Source organism: Coregonus lavaretus, assembly GCF_964263955.1.
Source record: "Coregonus lavaretus genome assembly, chromosome: 10".
Classification (NCBI taxonomy): Eukaryota; Metazoa; Chordata; class Actinopteri; order Salmoniformes; family Salmonidae; genus Coregonus; species Coregonus lavaretus.
Genome location: NC_139997.1, coordinates 30,265,571 through 30,286,271, shown reverse-complemented (window position 1 = coordinate 30,286,271; position 20,701 = coordinate 30,265,571). Strand labels below are relative to the sequence as shown.

Genomic DNA, 20,701 nt, shown 5'->3' with positions numbered 1-20,701 from the left:
ACTGTATTATCTTACACTTTAGTCATTTAGCATATGCTCTTATACAGAGCGACTTACAGTTAGTGAGTGCATAAATTTTTCATACTGGCCTCCCGTGGGAAACGAACCCACAACCCTGGCGTTGCAAATGCCATGCTCTACCAACTGAGCTACACTTGAATCTGAAATAGGATTAGCTAAACTTCCATTCCCCTCATAAAACAGGATTACTACCACACAGAAATTAGCTGACACAAGCAGCCTGAATAAAAGCTTTTCAACATATGCAGTGACCTTTCCAGCTTAAGTAATCAATACAGTGTTGGCAACCTGAGGAGGAGCCCACATAGTACATGCATACTATAGAATGAGAATTTAACTCCCTAAATGTCTACAGTACACTCATGAACTGAACCTGACCCCAGAACTGTTGAAGAGCTAGACACGCCCTGTCGCCCACAGAGCGTGAGAAGAGCAGCCTGTGACCCCTAACGTCTCCAACAGTCTACAGTATCTTTCAACCCCCGTCTGTGGAAGTAGTTGATTCTGAATTTAGATAAGGACTGTCTGGGAGTTTTACCATAGTATTTTTTGTGAGAAATATTGTTGTGAAAAGGATTATAGCCTATAAATAAAATGTGACTAATTGAAATGGGGATGGTACTGCAATTCAGGTGACACCATCCAGCAGTCTGCAATATCATATTTCACACACACACACACACACACACACACACACACACACACACACAGAGGGGCTAGACCTAATGAGCACCATGTGTTTGTATTCATTAACCCCATATTACTTGTTAGAATGTACATAATTTAGGTTATTACCCAGACTGAGCCAGCCCTGTCCTGGCCCACATTTCAATTCAAGGTGTGAGGAAATAATTCTCACAACCCCACTCCCCTCTAACCAGTGTCGGGTAAGCTACCCAGGATCTATTTTTACTTTCGCTCTTATTAGCTACTCCACTGAACAATTTAATTTTACCAGCCCAGACCAGCAGGGTGCTGCTCTTGCTAATATTTGATAGCTTGTACGAATTAATGTTGTTTTAGTCTATGCCTAGAATTATTCTACATGCTTATTGACAGAAATAAAGTGCATTAAAACAACACTGTTTTAGTGATGTAGTCTAGAGATGGTAGAGGGTGAAGGACATGTTTGAGATTGGCAGTCATGGGAATAAATAGATTCATTGCTAGAATAACCTGTTAATGATTAGCTGATCTGAGATCAGACCTAAGAATTATAATTATAAATTATTATTGTGTTTTATTATAGTCTCCGTCTCATTATCAATTTAAAGCAGAAACTTAAACAGCTTTCATGGTAGGTTAGCCTAGGGCTAGGTCATTGGAATGGCAGTAACCTAATTTATAAATGTACTAATGGTAGCCCATGCAATTGCCACTGACTTAAATTCTGTCAGTCTCACACGCGCGGTCACCCGGCTGTCGAAGTCTGGTCACAGGAATATGGGCGAATTGACTTGGGGAACCTTTTTCCTCGGTTTCCTTAATTTTAAAACAGAAAAATATGTCATTGCCGAAAACAGAAAATTGGGAATCTCATTTAGAGTTTTTCAGATCTGTGTGCTGCTATACGTAATCGGGTGAGGTGCATGTTTGTTGTTTTTTATTGCATGCTCGCGACGTAAAAATAATCAATACTGCAGCGAGAATAATGTATTAAAAGTGTCAATAATTATTTAGATACAAAGTTGCAATTACAGTAGATTTAATTGTCAATTGTGGGTGTATTTGAGTTCGTTCAAACTGTCATCATGGAACATAGGGCTAAGGAGTTGATGACTGACGGATGTTGCCTCGGTGAATAACCGAGGAAAAATTCGATTTATATTGGATATTAGGTGGATATTCGGGTATTCTCTCGTCAATAGCTATTGAACCAAGCATGCCATGACTATAAAGACTGTATATTCTGAATCAGATTTCGGATTTAAATCTTCAATAGCTCTTACCCAAAGCGTGCCATGACTATGAAAATGATATATTCAGAATCAGTGGATTGAAAGCAACAACAGCAACAACAACAAAAAAACGGTGGATTTTTTCCATCCTCCCCCGATTCAGAATATATCATTTTCATAGTCATGGCATGCGTTGCGTAAGGGCTATCGAAGATTGAAAGCAAAAACTAAAAATATGAAATAAACGTTCAACAAAAAAAGCTGTGGATTTTTGTCAATCCTTCCCCGATTCAGAATATATCATTTTCATGTAAGAGCTATTCAAGATAAAGAGTATATATTATAAAATAATAATTCCATAGACCTAGAATTCCAGTAGGCTATATCTCCTCTTCACCATCGAGGCTACTGTGATAAACTTTTAACATTATGCACCTTTGTAAAATGTGTGTAGTTGGCCTAGGCTAGCAGGCTACTTGTCAATCTGCTCCTACAGTGCATTCGGAAAATATTCAGACCCCTTGACTTTTTTCACATTTTGTTACGTTACAGCCTTATTATAAAATGGATGAAATAAAAACAAAATCCTCATCAATGTCACGAACGTCGGATATAGAGGACCAAGGCGCAGCGTGGAAGGTGAACATACTTATTTATTAAATGATACACGAACAAAACAACAAATCGATACGTGACGTCCACAGGTGCAAAACACAAACCAACACGGAACAAGATCCCACAAACACTGTGGGAAAACCACCTGACTAAATATGGTTCCCAATCAGAGACAACCAGCAACAGCTGATACTCGTTGCCTCTGATTGAGAACCACTCTGGCCAACATAGAATACAAAACTAGACTAGACACAACGAGCACAAAACATAAACTCTACACACCCTGGCTCAACTTAAAAGAGTCCCTAGAGCCAGGGCGTGACAATCAATCTACACACAATACCCCATAATGACAAAGCGAAAATAGGTTTTTAGAAATTTTTTCAAATGTATTAAAGATATAAAACAGAAATACCTTCTTTACATAAGTATTCAGACCCTTTGCTATGAGACACGAAATTGAGCTCATATGCATCCTGTTTCTATTGATCATCCTTCTACAACTTGATTGGAGTCCGCCTGTGGTAAATTCAATTGATTGGATATGATTTGGAAAGGCACACACCTGTCTATATAAGGTCCCACAGTTGACAGAGCATGTCAGAGCAAAAACCAAGCCATGAGGTAGAGGGAATTGTCCGTAGAGCTCCGAGACAGGATTGTGTCGAGGCACAGGTCTGGGGAAGGGTACCAAAACATTTCTGCAGCATTGAAGGTCCCCAAGAACACAGTGGCCTCCATCATTCTTAAATGGAAAAAGTTTGGAACCATCAAGACTCTTCCTAGAGCTGGCCGTCCGGCCAAACTAGCAATCGGGGGAGAAGGGCCTTGGTCAGGGAGGTGACCAAGAACCCGATGGTCAATCAGACAGAGCTCCAGAGTTCCTCTGTGGAGATGGGAGAACCTTCCAGAATGACAACCATCTCTGCAGCACTCCACCAATCAGGCCTTTATGGTAGAGTGGCCAGACGGAAGCCACTCCTCAGTAAAAGGTACATGACAGCCCGCTTGGAGTTTGCCAAAAGGCACCTAAAGGATTCTCAGACCATGAGAAACAAGATTCTCTGGTCTGATAAAACCAAGATTGAATTCTTTGGTCTGAATGCCAAGCGTCACGTCTGAAGGAGAACTGGCACCATCCCTACGGTGAAGCATGGTGGTGGCAGCATCATGCTGTGGGGATGTTTTTCAGCGGCAGGCACTGGGAGACTAGTCAGGATCAAGGGAAAGATGAACGGAGCAAAGTACAGAGAGATCCTTGATGAAAACCTGCTCCAGAGCGCTCAGGACCTCAGACTGGGGCGACGGTTCACCTTCCAACAGGACAACGACCCTAAGCACACAGCCAAGACAAAGCAGGAGGGGCTTCGTATTGCGTGTAGATTGCTGAGGGTAAAAAACGATTGAATCCATTTTAGAATAAGGCTGTAACGTAACAAAATGTGGAAAAAGTCAAGGGGTCTGAATACAATTTTATACAGATATCAAAATAATTGCAATTTGGATAAATTTAAATAGTTCACAGTAAGGATGAGGTATTTTCTGCATATCCATTGTTCTTTCGAAGGCAAACCCCACCATTGGTGTGCCTGGACGAAAAGCAAAACAAAAATTAATGTCATCTGACCATAGCACCGCCTGGAGTTTGCAAAATGACATTGGCACAGTGGCGATTTTAGCATGTCAGCAAAGCCACTATACAACACTAAACAATACATTAATTGCACTATAACTGTGACAAACAATGCCCACAAACTGTTAGGGCCTTCATAAAGCTGTCCCAACAGCAGAGCTTTCTTTTCAGCACCATGGAGTGAATCCTTACCACCACTACACCTGCCTGTCAGCGGAGCCTTACCTGGCATCGAAACAGTTCATTCAGCCTCATTTACTGCCTTTTAAAAAAACATAGCTGAGATGGCTGACTTGCTTAAACAAATGTGATTTCTACCTACAATTGAGATGTACAAACTATGGCATAAGGGAACGATGAGCGGGTAAGAGGCAATCCGTAATTTAGATTAAGACATTCATGAGCGAGCTAAGACGGACACAGTCAATATATATATATTTGTTCAGCACTTTTGAAATGTACAGCGACAGAATTCAGAACATGGGCTGATGTGGTCCTCTGTAGCTCAATTGGTAGAGCATGGCACTTGTTGTAACGCCAGGGTAGTGGGTTCGATCCCCGGGACCACCCATACGTAAAAAATGTATGCAAACATTGACTGTAAGTCGCTTTGGATAAATGCGTCTGCTAAATGGCATATTATTCTTACAGTATTCTCCCTGTACACCAAGTCAGAACCGTAGGATAAATAAAGGGGGTATATAAGCAGACAATGAAAGCTCTTACAATATTCTATGATAACATTTCTCTAAAACAGGCTATAGGCTACATGTGCACCACCAAGTCAGAACAGTAGGCTAAGTTATGAGGGGGAAAGGGACCAAATTATTAGGGTGAGGCACATGGGCTACTACACAACATACACTTAGTATTACTTTCATAGCTACAGTATACATATCTCCCTGGCATATTACATCATTTATGCAGCAGCATACAATACGTTTTTGGACTCACCTTGTTGTGCTGTGCTCACTTGAACAGTACGGTGGCATGGCGGTCCTTCTTACATTTTTACATTTACATTTTAGTAATTTAGCAGACGCTCTTATCCAGAGCGACTGAAAGTTAGAGAGTGCATACATTTTTTTTCTTCTTCCAAGCGATCCTTGTGGGCAAATTTTGTCATCAAACTTTGTCATCAAAGTCTGGCATTCTTTGGATTTATGGTGCTTTCAAGACAACTGGGAACAAAAAAAAAACAAGGTCGAATCATGATGTCAGTGATCTTCATTTCGGAGCTCTAGAAAGAGGCCAGAGTTCCCGACTTGGAATTCTGAGTTGGATTACCACTCAAAACGTTTTTTCCCAGTTGTCTTGAACTCACTGACGTCTGAGATTTGCCAGTTCCGAGTTTCCAGGTGTTTTGAACACGGCAGAAGTCATGCTGGATTGACAGCATGGCCAATGTACTCAACATTTTCTGACCCATGATGTTGCATGTGAATTTGTATCCTTTTAAGCTTGGAAAAGATACCCTTAAACCCAGACATGGACCACACACCCTCTCCACTGAATAGCAGGCTAGTGATTGCTTTGCAATGCTTGCAGTTAGCCACTGATTCCTTCCAAATCACTAATTGTTGAATTTGCGATTTCCAACTTGTTGTGTAATGTTTATGTCCAATGGTCGATGAGCACCGATACGTTTTATCTATAATTTCTCTTCATATGACAAGGATTGAAAAGGATTTGCCAGTATATTGTTGACTTGATTCATGATGATGACTGCTTGTCTAGCTTGCTAGCTAATATTTTGAAAGTATGATGTTGACATGATCAGTCCAATCAAAGCTACGGTAGATTTAATGTGATTTGACGTCATTTTATCAGTGGCCAATGACCTTGAGCCTTCTTGGATGGGCACTTCTAATGTAAATCTATGGCAGCACCCAAGGGGCTTGAATTCTCGAGCTCTATCCTTAGATGCAGTGACATAGTGTCCCCATGAGTGACAGAACCCTGAGCCAATCACGGCGCAATTAGAAAACATTACCAACCCCTACACTCCGTATTTTCTGCTGGCTGCCCCACCACCACAGAAAGCACTGAGCTAGGCTGAAACACCTGCATTTTGGAGCTGCCTTACTCAAGAAAGCAAAAAGAGACCATGTTTGTATGCAGCTTAAAATAAATAAATAATAAGATTTGAGTTGATACATTGTTTGCAAACATTTTTTATTTTTTTTGCTAAACAGGTGGGGCTCAAAACCCCCTGAATGACAGGTCGCCACTGCATTGGCACTTGGGTTGGAACCGGTGCTATGGTCATATGACATGAAAATAGAGGTCCTTGGCCACGCTTAACAGTGGTGGGTTTTTGCACACACCAAAATCCACAAAAACATACAGTTGAAGTCGGAAGTTTACATACACTTAGGTTGGAGTCATTAAAACTCGTTTTTCAACCACTCCACAATTTTCTTGTTAACAAACTATCATTTTGGCAAGTCGGTTAGGACATCTACTTAATGCATGACACAAGTAAGTTTTCCAACAATTGTTTACAGACAGATTATTTCACTTATAATTCAATGTATCACAATTCCAGTGGGTCAGAAGTTTACATACACTAAGTTGACTGTGCCTTTAAACAGCTTGGAAAATTACGGAAAATGATGTCATGGCTTTAGAAGCTTCTGATAGACTAATTGACATCATTTGAGTCAATTGGAGGTGTTCCTGTGGATGTTTCCAGGCCTACCTTCAAACTTAGTGACTTTTTGCTTGACATCATGGGAAAATCAAAAGAAATCAGCCAAGACTTCAGAAAAAAATGGTAGACCTCCAGAGGTCTGGTTCATCCTTGGGAGCAATTTCCAAACGCCTGAAGGTACCACGTTCATCTGTACAAACAATAGTACGCAGGTATAAACACCATGGGACCACGCAGCCGTCATACCACTCAGGAAGGAGACGCGTTCTGTCGCCTAGAGATTAACGTACTTTGGTGCGAAAAGTGCAAATCAATCCCAGAACAACAGCAAAGGACCTTGTGAAGATGCTGGAGGAAACAGGTACAAAAGTATCTATATCCACAGTAAAACTAGTCCTATATCGACATAACCTGAAAGGCCGCTCAGCAAGGAAGAAGCCACTGCTCCAAAACCGCTATAAAAAAGCCAGACTACGGTTTGCAACTGCACATGGGGACAAAGATCGTACTTTTTGGAGAAATGTCCTCTGGTCTGATGAAACAAAAATAGAACTGTTTGGCCATAATGACCATCGTTATGTTTGGAGGAAAAAGGGGGTGGCACAGGGGGTGGCAGCATCATGCTGTGAGGGTGCTTTGTTGCAGGAGGGACTGCTGCACTTCACAAAATAGATGCCATCATGAGGAAGGAAAATTATGTGGATTATTTGAAGCAACATCTCAGACATCAGTCAGGAAGTTAAAGCTTGGTCGCAAATGGGTCTTCCAAATGGACAATGACCCCAAGCATACTTCCAAAGTTGTCAAAATGGCTTAAGGACAACAAAGTTAAGGTGGAGTGGCCATCATAAAGCCCTGACCTCAATCCTATAGAACATTTTTGGGCAGAACTGAAAAAGCATGTGCGAGCAAGGAGGCCTACAAACCTGACTCAGTTACACCAGCTCTGTCAGGAGGAATGGGCCAAAATTCACCCAACTTATTGTGGGAAGCTTGTGGAAGGCTACCTGAAACGTTTGATCCATGTTAAACAATTTAAAGGCAATGCTACCAAATACTAATTGAGTGTATGTAAACTTCTGACCCACTGGGAATGTGATGAAAGAAATAAAAGCTGAAATAAATAATTCTCTCTACAGTTATTCTGACATTTCACATTCATAAAATAAAGTGGTGATCCTAACTGACCTAAGACAGGGAATTTTTACTAGGATTAAATGTCAGGAATTGTGAAAAACTGAGTTTAAATGTATTTGTCTAAGGTGTATGTAAATCTCAGACTTCAACTGTAGTTAATTACCCACAAAATCAACATTTTACAATGATCATCTCAGTCTCCCCAGCTAGCACATTTGGTTCCTTGGAAGTTGTCAGAAGGTACGTTTATGGTTTCCCGTTGGTTCTGGGAACGAAGCCATACGTTTCCTAAACTGTAAAACTGAACGTTTTTTAAACGGAAGTGAACATTTCACCTCTTCTGGGAATTAAAATTTTTAGGTTGCATGGAGGTTCTGAGAATGTTTTACAATGGTTTCCTGAAGGTTTTCCTGGGAGGCTTAGGTTAACTGTTTTGACCAGATAGGACACATGTAAATTCATTTGCTTAGGCATTAATCATGCAAACACATTTCTTTTTTTTTGTGGCACAGCATCAGGGAGATTTGAATCTTCTGTTTTCTATCCATGGAATTCGTCCACTGCGCCACCAGGATGGAGCTAGCATGCCATGTTTTTTTAACTCATACAAAGCTGTTTATTTTAGTCTATTCAAATGGGCACTTCAAAGGAAACAAGCACTCATTAAGATCAGGTGTGGCCAATTAGTGGTCGCGACCAACACACCTGAACACACTTAACAAGATAGAGCAGTGGTTCCCAAACTGTGGGGCGTGCCCCCTAGTTGTTTTTTTAAATGTATTTTTAAGGAACTCAGTCCGGCTTTCAACTTACTCTTGAAAGTTGTAATAGTAGAATGCACAAGGTGCAATTTCGAAATTGGGTAGTGCATCAACAGTTTTCCTCTTGTAATGTCAGTCATTGCATACCTTAGAGAGCTATTTATAACTTGTCAGAAATGTCCAGATCAACTAGCCCATGTCAGCTAATGAGTTTTAGTTAGGTTTTTTACCCCATAGATTTTGTTGTAATGTTTGAGTCACTCAAATATCACATGAATACACATTAGACATGGCAAAATGTATAGAATTGCAAGAAAATTAGCTTTAAACCTGCAGAATTGTCTCTGCACCCCATAACAAAATGTGTAGAATTGCAGGAAATACAGTGGGGGAAAAAAGTATTTAGTCAGCCACCAATTGTGCAAGTTCTCCCACTTAAAAAGATGAGAGAGGCCTGTAATTTTCATCATAGGTACACGTCAACTATGACAGACAAATTGAGAAAAAAAATCCAGAAAATCACATTGTAGGACTTTTAATGAATTTATTTGCAAATTATGGTGGAAAATAAGTATTTGGTCACCTACAAACAAGCAAGATTTCTGGCTCTCACAGACCTGTAACTTCTTCTTTAAGAGGCTCCTCTGTCCTCCACTCGTTACCTGTATTAATGGCACCTGTTTGAACTTGTTATCAGTATAAAAGACACCTGTCCACAACCTCAAACAGTCACACTCCAAACTCCACTATGGCCAAGACCAAAGAGCTGTCAAAGGACACCAGAAACTAAATTGTAGACCTGCACCAGGCTGGGAAGACTGAATCTGCAATAGGTAAGCAGCTTGGTTTGAAGAAATCAACTGTGGGAGCAATTATTAGGAAATGGAAGACATACAAGACCACTGATAATCTCCCTCGATCTGGGGCTCCACGCAAGATCTCACCCCGTGGTGTCAAAATGATCACAAGAACGGTGAGCAAAAATCCCAGAACCACACGGGGGGACCTAGTGAATGACCTGCAGAGAGCTGGGACCAAAGTAATAAAGCCTACCATCAGTAACACACTACGCCGCCAGGAACTCAAATCCTGCAGTGCCAGACGTGTCCCCCTGCTTAAGCCAGTACATGTCCAGGCCCGTCTGAAGTTTGCTAGAGTGCATTTGGATGATCCAGAAGAGGATTGGGAGAATGTCATATGGTCAGATGAAACCAAAATAGAACTTTTTGGTAAAAACTCAACTCGTCGTGTTTGGAGGACAAAGAATGCTGAGTTGCATCCAAAGAACACCATACCTACTGTGAAGCATGGGGGTGGAAACATCATGCTTTGGGGCTGTTTTTCTGCAAAGGGACCAGGACGACTGATCCGTGTAAAGGAAAGAATGAATGGGGCCATGTATCGTGAGATTTTGAGTGAAAACCTCCTTCCATCAGCAAGGGCATTGAAGATGAAATGTGGCTGGGTCTTTCAGCATGACAATGATCCCAAACACACCGCCCGGGCAACGAAGGAGTGGCTTCGTAAGAAGCATTTCAAGGTCCTGGAGTGGCCTAGCCAGTCTCCAGATCTCAACCCCATAGTACATCTTTGGAGGGAGTTGAAAGTCTGTGTTGCCCAGCGACAGCCCCAAAACATCACTGCTCTAGAGGAGATCTGCATGGAGGAATGGGCCAAAATACCAGCAACAGTGTGTGAAAACCTTGTGAAGACTTACAGAAAACGTTTGACCTGTGTCATTGCCAACAAAGGGTATATAACAAAGTATTGAGAAACTTTTGTTATTGATCAAATACTTATTTTCCACCATAATTTGCAAATAAATTCATTAAAAATCCTACAATGTGATTTTCTGGATTTTTTTTTCTCATTTTGTCTGTCATAGTTGACGTGTACCTATTATGAAAATTACAGGCCTCTCTCATCTTTTTAAGTGGGAGAACTTGCACAATTGGTGGCTGACTAAATACTTTTTTTCCCCACTGTAAGCTTTAAACCTGATGATTCCCAATTCTGAAAGGGGGGGCTGAGTGAAGAAGTTTGGGAACCCCTGAGATAGAGGATAGAGAGAGTTTTGTTGACGCTGAGAACAGAATGTATACGTTTTTAAATAACATTCTTAGAACGTTCTTTGAACATTACTAATGTTTTCTTGTTGTTTTTATGGAACATTTTCTTAATGTTCTGAGAACATTACTTTAAATAGAACCATGAGGAAACCTGCAGAAAAGGTTATGCGGACGTACTGAAAATCCCACAGAAGAACGTTGTTTCTTAATGTTCTCTGAATATTCTGGGAATGTGACTTTAAATAGAACCATGAGGAAACCTGCAGAAAACATTACCCACTGGGCACAGACGTCAATTCGACGTCTATTCCACATTGGTACAATGTAATTTCATTGAAATTACGTGGATGTAATGTTGATTCAATCTGTATGTTCCCAGCGGGTATGCCGAAGTGCTGAAATTCCCACATTGTTTCTTAACGTTCTCTGAACATTCTGAGAACATAACTTTAAATAGAACCATGAGGAAACCTACAGAAAACGTTATGCTGAAGTACTGAAATTCCCACAGAAGAACGTTGTTTCTTAACGTTCTGAGAACATTACTTTAAATAGAACCATGAGGAAACCTACAGAAAACGTTATGCTAAAGTAATGAAATTGTGGAAAGGTTGTATGCAAAATAACCACGCTCTCGCCATGCGCTAAGAAACATATGGTTCTCAGAACGTTATGTGCTAGCTGGGTCTGGACTTGAACCCCATTGAAAACCTGTGGTTTGATTTGAAGAGGGCAGTCCACAAGGCTTAAGCGCAGACCAAGGATTTCAAGGATCTGGAAATATTCTGTATGATGGAATGGTCTAAGATCCCTCCCAATGTGTTCTTCAATCTCATAAAACATTTTAGGAAAAGGCTCAGTGTCCTTATCCTCTCAAGGGCCCTGCTGGAGTATTTCAAACAGGGGATCCTATCTTTTTGAGACTTTTTTAAATATTATTTGTTAAACAAAATCTATTTTCTCTGAGCAATTGTATTAGTATAAAATAATATAATTTGTCCTTATTTTTTTATCATACAATATAAACAGTGTAATAGAGTGCACTTGACATTTCTATGTCTTATGACTCAGCACATGAATGAAAACTTTAATATATCCAGGGCACTAGACCCGTACTGTAATAAGTTTGTTCAAATAACCATCAATGTCATTTCCATATGTGACTGACAACTGCTCTACATTTTCAAATGAGTGTTAGAACGAACAAAAAAATATTACGGAAAAAAGTTGTGAGGCTGTAAAATAAACGTAAGAAATCAACCAATCAACCAACCAATCAATCAAACAATCAATAACCGGTGCATTTAAATTCTCAGGTGGGTCTTAGTGTATAAGAAGGGGTACCAATCAAGGGAAGAGACCGTCCAGAGCTCTGTCATCACCAAGCTGAAAGGAGTGGTCATGACCAACAACACAGAATCTGGACTTTACCTATGGGGGGCTGAGGATTATGTCATACCTTCAACGGTGAGATCCTGGATCTTTTTGGGAGGTTTTATGTACACAGGTAGAGCTGACATACAGTACAGAGCCTACTGCTAGATTATTCATTCAAGTCTAATTGAGTTGAAGCTGAAGCTCAGTCAGTGATACAGCAAGTCATTGATTGTATATTTTCAAGTACAATGAGTCACATTTTTATGGGGTCTCTCCATAAACTCACTTTCATCAGTTTCCAATCACACCCAAATATGTTGAACATCTATTTGATACGGTTTTAGAATATGATAAGTTGACATGTATTTATAGTGCTCTTCAATTATTTTTAAGAACATGTCTGATGTCTTTAAATAATGTTTATCTTGTAAGGTCATGGAAAAGGCAATGATTGGGGTCATTGGACATTATACCGTACAGGCTATAGAGCAATAGGACAGTCACACTTTTCGCTATATACATTTTAGCTATAAACCTACTGAGTCTTTTTTTTCCTGAAGGGACACACCATTTCATCTGTTCGGTTAAATAAAAGATAGAGGGTTGTTCCCCAACTGTAATTGCTATAATTAATTTTAATTAATTCTAATTTTAATAATTCACTTAACCTTTGCGTGACTCAATGATAAACAGATTAAATAGAAAGGTCTGCTCTTGTCCACATGGTGAGCCCAGTCAGCCACCACTGGATCTCCTTCATTTTGTAAGGCTATATTAATATGTGGTGAGAAGCTGTGCTATTTACATTTAAGCTTACGATATTAAAAGCTTTGACAAATGAATATATTTATTTAGGGCTTTGATTTTGTACAGTTAATACACAGTCCCCTGACTGACCTGACTGGGAAAAGTACAGTGTCCAACATTTTAGCGTCCTGTTGTTTTTCAGGGTGAACAAGTCTTCTTCATTGTTACAAACTACCTCGAGACCCCAAATCAGAGGCTTGGGTTCTGTGCTGAGGTGAGTGAAAAGCAATATTGTACTACCATAATCGAGACAAAAATCTTGTTAATTGACTTTATTTTAAAAGATCCCCCAATTCTGAGATAGAGATTGGATGACTGTGCAGCTGAGATAGAAATACTTTAATGATCCAATCAAACAAGGAAATTAAACTCCGCATTGATGATGCAATGATTCTCACCATATATGGCAAAGCAAACAGAAAATCGACTAGTAATTTGGGGCGGATGTCAGAATCCAAACTGCCTAGAGCAGGTAATTATGATGCCTCAGGCCCAACAGTTCTTTCCTCAGAGAAAGATGGCTTGACCTTGCCATTGTCTTCCAGTACTTGCTTATTTGATGTTATAGTAGGCTTTCGGTGCCGTTATGATGATTTTCAGAAAAGTTATGAAACATGCATTAATTATTTTTAATAATGATAAAATCTTCATAGTATAAAGGGGTCAGTATGTCACTGTTCACTTGTCCAATAACATTGTGTATTCCTTTGCATTTTTAACTACAGCAATGTGTCATATTTTCTCCAGAGCCCTAAGGTGCCAGATGGCCTATGTGTAAACAATGAGGATTGTGCCGAGGGTGAGGCGGTGGTAGCTGGCCATGGTAAGGGCTAATATGGTCAACTGGGGCAGTCTATCTCATTTCTATTTACATTTCCAAGATTAACATTTATTTACAGATTAACACTGGTTATGGTCACATTTCTCTTAAATGCACATGTACACCACTAATGTGTAGGAAACTTATGAGAATCACCAGGGTTGGAATTGGACAAATGTCTCTCTTGGAAATTCCTTGGAATTGACCTTAAAAAAAGTAGAGTATTATGTCTTTCCAGGATGTTGACAGGGTTCTTTGATTTTCCCTGCAGGGGTAAAGACTGGACTGTGTTTAAACTCTACAGGGACCTGTAGCATACATGGCTGGTGTCCCGTCGAGACGGGCCGGAAACCCTCGTGAGAATTCATCCTCTTTTGCTGTGAAAATAATAAAATACTAACTTTTGCATTGACACTCCACTAAATACACTACAGATTGAGGATCTTAATTTGAGCCAATTTGCTACAGCAGGATTATAATCCTGCAGCAACAGGAAATGTGAATTATTATGTGGATTATAATTCATGGACATTTTTGTAGGGGATGATACATTTTTTGTTAGGGCAAATCAAGTCTGAAATTTCAAAGTAGAAATGACAAACTTTTGAAGCCCCAATTTCAATCTTGTCTCATTGCTGCAACTCCCCAACGGGCTCAGGAGAGGCGAAGGTCGAGTCATGCATCCTCTGAAACATGACCCGCCAAACCACACTTCTTGACACCCACCCACTTAACCCGGAAGCCAGCTGCACCAACGTGTCAGAGGAAACACCATTCAACTGATGACTGAAGTCAGCCTGCAGGCACCTGGCCCGCCACAAGGAGTCACTAGAGCGCAATGAGCCAAGTAAAGTACCCCCGGACAAACCAATTGGACGCCTCCCTATGGGACTCCCGGTCACGGCTGGTTGTGACACAGCCTGGGATCGAACCCGGGTCTGTAGTGACGCCTCAAGCACTGCGATGCAGTGCCTTAGACCGCTGCACCACTTAGGAGGCCAGAAGCCTTTTTAAAACTCAACTACACTACAAGTTTGCATTTCCTGCTTTGGAGGAAAATTCTCAGCAACAAAAGATTAAGATCCTACATCTGCACATTATGTACTACAGTATGAAGTACCTTGTCCTAATCCTCTACCATTATGTAGCAGTCACTCTGGTTTAACACTTTTCCCCTTCATTTCCAGGGAGGCTTTATTAAGCAAGGTAGAAAACTTCACAATTTACATCAAGAACTTTGTCAGGTTTCCGAAGTTTGAATTCTCCAAGTAAGTGGTTATGAGAGGTGCTAAGTGGTGCTTGTTCATACAGACCTCAGAGTAGTTCCTAGAGACTGTCTGTCTCTAGGGACACAGTCAGTGTCCGTGACATAGATCAGTAAGTATGTGTGAGTAGGGCAGTTGGGGATACATGTCCTAGCACTGCTTTGAATAGCTATGAGGGTGCACAGTCCCTTCTATTTATATACCCCCATAGCCATATAGCCCAGGGCTGTGTGTGTGTGTGTGTGTGTGTGTGTGTGTGTGTGTGTGTGTGTGTGTGTGTGTGTGTGTGTGTGTGTGTGTGTGTGTGTGTGTGTGTGTGTGTGTGTGTGTGTGTGTGTGTGTGTGTGTGTGTGTGTGTGTGTGTGTGTGTGTGTGTGTGTGTGTGTGTGTGTGTGTGTGTGTGTGTGTGTGTGTGTGTGTGTGTGTGTGTGTGTGTGTGTGTGTGTGTGTGTGTGTGTGTGTAGTGAGACAGTGGAGCAGTTATCCGAGACGTCCTTGACAGCAGAGCAGGCCCAGCCCTAGACAGGTGTCAGAACAGATCTGATTGGCTCACTGTGCTCTCATGCCAATAAGGCTGTTGTTGTAGAAGGTTTAATCAGCCAGAACATTGGTATTGTCTTTCCAAGCCTAACCCGGAAAGCACAGAGACGTCAGACCTCTGTCAATTCATGATTTCAGTTGTAGATCTTTTGATTATGTTGTGTGTATTGAATGGAAAGTGTCTAAACTATGAAGTAATAATATAAAGTTACTTGTACGAGCAGAGTGAATAAAATATGATATGTAGCTCTGTGCTATTCCTTATCTAAGGGTCAAAGAGAAAGCGTGTTTTCTGAAGCTGATAAGATTTATTATGTTTTAGGCCTATGACCTTTTGTGGATTTAGCCAAGGAAAAGTATGATACTGGACTACTAAGCACGTAGCTAAAAGCTACATGTCCTGTTCTGTCTTCTTTCCCCTCAGGTCAAATGTCCTGGACACCGGTAATGACTCCTATCTAAAGAGATGTTCCTATGACAACGTCTTCCAACCCTACTGCCCCATCTTTCGTCTGGGAGACCTGGTCAGCAGGACTGGACACAACTTTCAGGACATGGCTGTAGTGGTACATATTTAGAATCTTTTTGTTTTGAAATGTACCCTTTATTTAACCAGGTAGTCCCATTGAGGTTAGGTGACCTCTTTCCCTGGCAGAGAAGGACCTGGCACAAAGGGGCAGCAATGTTGTATAAAAACGAAGGTTTATCAGCATACAGTACGTTACTACCCAGGAAGGACACTCAATACAATAAATTAAACAGTCAGTAATCAGGGTTGGGTTTCTAGTTTAACACTGAGTCCAAATTAGGCTTTTCAGGCCTTCGTCATGCTATCCAAGTAGTGTGGGAGTGATGTAGTTTTCTCTTCCTCCAGTCCATTTGATAGTGATGCTTGTTTTCAGGCAGTTAGGTAATTAGCATTATTTTGATTACATTTAATTTGACTTTTGCCATGTAGGCTGCAGTCATTAGGCATGAAATTGAAATGAATAACAACTATGGTTTCATAATAACAACAACATTATGAAACATAGCAGTTGTTAGATCTCTATTAAGTGGCTTGACACAGAGCCCTGCATAAAGTGCCCTCACTTTAAACACTACCTCTGGTTGTTAGTGTAGCAGAACACCCAGCATAGAAGAAAACAATGGTTAACCACAGCCATTCCTACCATATATGGCAAAGATGATCAGCAGTGTGTTAGCTACTGTGTTATTGTTAGAGTTGCCAGTTTGTACTTGAGGTTTTAACATTTTAAAGTACAGTATAATTATGTTCCTAGTTGTTAATGTTTAATGAGGAGTTGATGTAAATGTGACCACAGTTCATAGTCAAGGTTAAGAAAGTACATCTTGAATAGCACGGCAATAGAGTCATCGTCCATATTTAGAGCACCGTTCATCTCTCTCTCTCTCTCTCTCTCTCTCTCTCTCTCTCTCTCTCTCTCTCTCTCTCTCTCTCTCTCTCTCTCTCTCTCTCTCTCTCTCTCTCTCTCTCTCTCTCTCTCTCTCTCTCTCTCTCTCTCTCTCTCTCTTCTCTCTCTCTCTCTCTCTCAGGGTGGGTCAGTTGGAATTCTGATTGAGTGGAACTGTGATTTGGATAAGGACTACTCACAATGTAACCCAGAGTACAGCTTCACTCGTTTGGATATCAACTTAAACAGCACTGTCACGTCAGGCTACAACTTCAGGTATATGTTGACATGCATTAATAAGCAGATTGTACTTCAAGTATATATAATAATCCATGCCCTCATTCTGAAAAGGTATTAGCTTCAGCTAAGAAGGCTTGAGCGCTCTCCAACTACTGCATTTAATCTCAGATCTATCTCTACCAAGCAGTTATTGACATTTCTGTTCAAAACAGTTGATTTGTTTGTTTTCCAGATATGCCCGGTATTACAAAGATGAAGCTGGAGAGAGCTACCGGACTTTATATAAAGTCTATGGAATTCGCTTTGATATCATGGTGAATGGACGGGTATGACAGTGATTCTTGCTACACTTACTTGAATGTGTTGGTAGTATTCATATTACAGTCTGTGTCAGATCAAATGTTCTTTGTTCTTTATTGTGTTTTTCAGGCTGGAAAATTCAACATCATTCCCACAGTAATAGCTATTGGGTCTGGTTTCGCTATTATGGGCATGGTATGTAATTTAATAGATTTGTGTATTCATTTGTTTCCAATACACATACTGGTCCCCAAAAATATATTCCTCTGTGATTCTGTGTCATGTAGCATGGCCAGATTGGTTGCTATCAAATTATTTTGATATATCACCACAAGAGGGCGATCCCCTATCATTGTTCAATTATATAAGTTACTCATCTTCTTCATTCCAAATCGATCCCTATCCCCTATCCCCTTGCTTAGGCACTCCTGTAGATCTGAAACAATTGGGTCGGTCTAAACAATATGCAGTGTTGGGGAGTGGTGAACTACATGTTATTCAACTAGTAATTTACCTACATTTTGCAGTAGCTTGGTGGGAGTTGAACTAAATCAAAGATTTTCTATTTTATTGACAAGATATTCGCGTGACTGCTCTAACAATGGAAATACTCCTCAAAGATAGAAGGCAGGCGGGAGGACGCGAGATCAGGTGGGACCATTCTATTCAATGAGAGGGCAGATACTCGTGAACAACAGGCCATACAGCTAGATAGAGGACTCATCTTTGTATCTGTGCCATTATAGTGTGACAGCATGGGCAGTGCCATTGAGGCTTTCTCCATTTTAAAGTAGTCCATTTTCTTCTTCATTGGCTGATTGCTCCCAACTCATAGGAATCCCCACCCAGTTAACTACTTTAAAATGGTGGAAGGCCTCAATGTCCATGCTAAAATGGGTTATATCCATGATGAGTCCTCTTATTTCTATAACAGGCACAACTCCGATATAGTCATTTTTTTCAAAGTTGCCGAAATGCCATGTGCGTCCACTTATATTAGTGCATTCGTAACAACCTAACCATTACGAAACTTCTATTCAATCAAATGAGCCTCACATAGCAAATTAGCAATACATTTTTTTGTTGCCCAAATTCGACACTCTTTCATTGACCTCCATTTATTTTTTTAAGACAGACTTTGGGCAGAGTAAAACCTCTCGCTTCGCCTTTTCCTCTCTGACTAAATTCAAATCTAAGTAGTGTTTTCAGTAGTTAATTACTTTTTTTTATTGGAACTACACACAACAAAATGGGTGAAGTAGGGAATAATTTCCTTTCTTTTTCGGCATTAGACCTGCCTAATTCTCACTTGAAATGGTTTTTTTGTTAAATAGGCTAAATAACACATTCCGTTAACAAAGTGATCTGTTCTTGCAATTTGTAGTCTATGAAATTTCAGATTTATATGAACATTTTTCATCAAGTAGTCTGGATGAAGTGAACTACTTTTTAAAATTATCTTAGTTAAGTAAACTAAAGTAGCTTAACTTCATCCAGTGTGAAGTAATTGGTAGTTTATTAGTTTTTAAAATATATTTTCAGAGTAGCTTCCCCGACACTGGCAAGATGGCTACATTTTCTTTTGCCTATCTAATGCTGTCAGATCTACAGGAGTACCTTGGGTGTATAGGGGTCAATTTGGGATTCAGAAACCCTCTGCTCCCTGGTATAAGGTTTTAGTGCCCTATTTTAGTCATATTATTTATTTGAGAAGACAGCTCTTTGAAGTCTGCTGTTTACATCCACAGGACACTTAGTGTTTTTTTGTTTTTGCTATGGCCTAAGAAGTTCCCTCAAGCTTTATTGGGGGTATTGGTTTTATTTATATCATGCTGATTACTGTGATATATTGTATGTCTTGATCTAAACCTGGGCTTTGTGTTTATTTCGTTTCAGGGGAAATTTGCCTGTGATATGATATTCATCTATATGTTGAGCACGAGTTCCTACTTCCGAGACAGGAAATTTGAGATTCTCAAGTAAGACACTATGACATGGTATTACTACTAACTACAGAATTTACACTTTGTAGTTTCATCAATTAAAGTATTAATTTGAAGTCTGGGATTGCTTGCCTTGCTTCCTCTCTCTGTAAAACAAGTAAAACATCCCTTTAACAGGAAAGAACGGATTAAGAAGCACAAAGAGAGTGTGAAGACAGTGGTGAACCGAGACACAAGAAAACACAGGAAACATGCTGGGGAACAACACGAGCTCACCACACTCTCTACGGAAACCGAGGAGAAACCAGAGCCCACCACTCAGGACGCGGAGAAACAGGACCTTATAACCGTGGAGAAAAAGGAGGTTCAAATTCTCTCTCCGCGAACTGTGGGGCAACGGTATAATACTCACCCTCTACGACCACGACACTAACCAATTAATTCGGAGTGACACATTTTTATTTACCCTTTATTAACACAGGTTGGCAGATTGAGGTCAGAAGACCTGTTTTTCAAGAAAGACCTGAGACAAAGAAAGAGGTGCTGCTATCGTCAAGATGGCTAGACTGGGTCCTGTAGCAGGTGGAAAGTGAAACGACGGCGGGTGAGGTGGTGACCCTGATGCCCACCATCCTTCTTCTCTACCAGCGGAGGTTGCTGATGCTGACACATGGCTCTGGTTTTCCAATGTCTCTCAGGAGTGATGTGTCCTGATTGGAGATGGTGGTGACTGATGGGCTGGCAAAGAGAAATGGCTATGCAGACGCTCTACAAAGCGAGATATTTATCAAAGAGAAAAAGCACCATTACATTTCTGAAGTGTCATATTTATTTGTTTAAGATGGAAGCATAATGCATCTGGTGTCAATTAGGCCATGCAATCAAACCATGGCAGAGGGCTGAACTAGGTTATGCTGGCTGTGGTTTCTTCACACCCAGAGACAGCTTGTAGTAGAATTAAATCCTTGTGAGTCATATTATGGAATGCCACATATCGAGAGTAGGCCTACAATTGCTTTCTCACACCATTGGAAAATACACTGGGTGTGAGGTTGTCTATCATAAATACTTCTCATTTAATGTGATTACTTGTCATTTCCATCATGTATTGACTGGGGACTTATTTGTGAAGGAATGTTTTTCTGGGTGATTTGTGATGTTTTATTTGTGCTTGCCATGACTGTGTTTTTGTATTTTAATATATATA

The 20,701-nt window shown here is 40.4% G+C and overlaps 1 protein-coding gene across 1 annotated transcript; it reads left to right on the top strand.

Moving 5' to 3' along the window:
* Positions 1–1,377: 1,377 nt before the first annotated feature.
* LOC311135866 (P2X purinoceptor 5-like) lies at positions 1,378–19,927 on the top strand (the record flags this gene model as incomplete). The annotated part of the gene is made up of 12 exons (XM_084169889.1): positions 1,378–1,601; positions 12,104–12,254; positions 13,114–13,185; positions 13,719–13,794; positions 14,063–14,147; positions 14,979–15,059; positions 16,021–16,162; positions 17,154–17,287; positions 17,484–17,577; positions 17,681–17,746; positions 19,448–19,530; positions 19,672–19,927. The coding sequence occupies 12 exons, from the start codon at positions 1,378–1,380 to the stop codon at positions 19,925–19,927; spliced, it is 1,464 nt and encodes a 487-aa protein (XP_084026015.1).
* Positions 19,928–20,701: the final 774 nt, after the last annotated feature.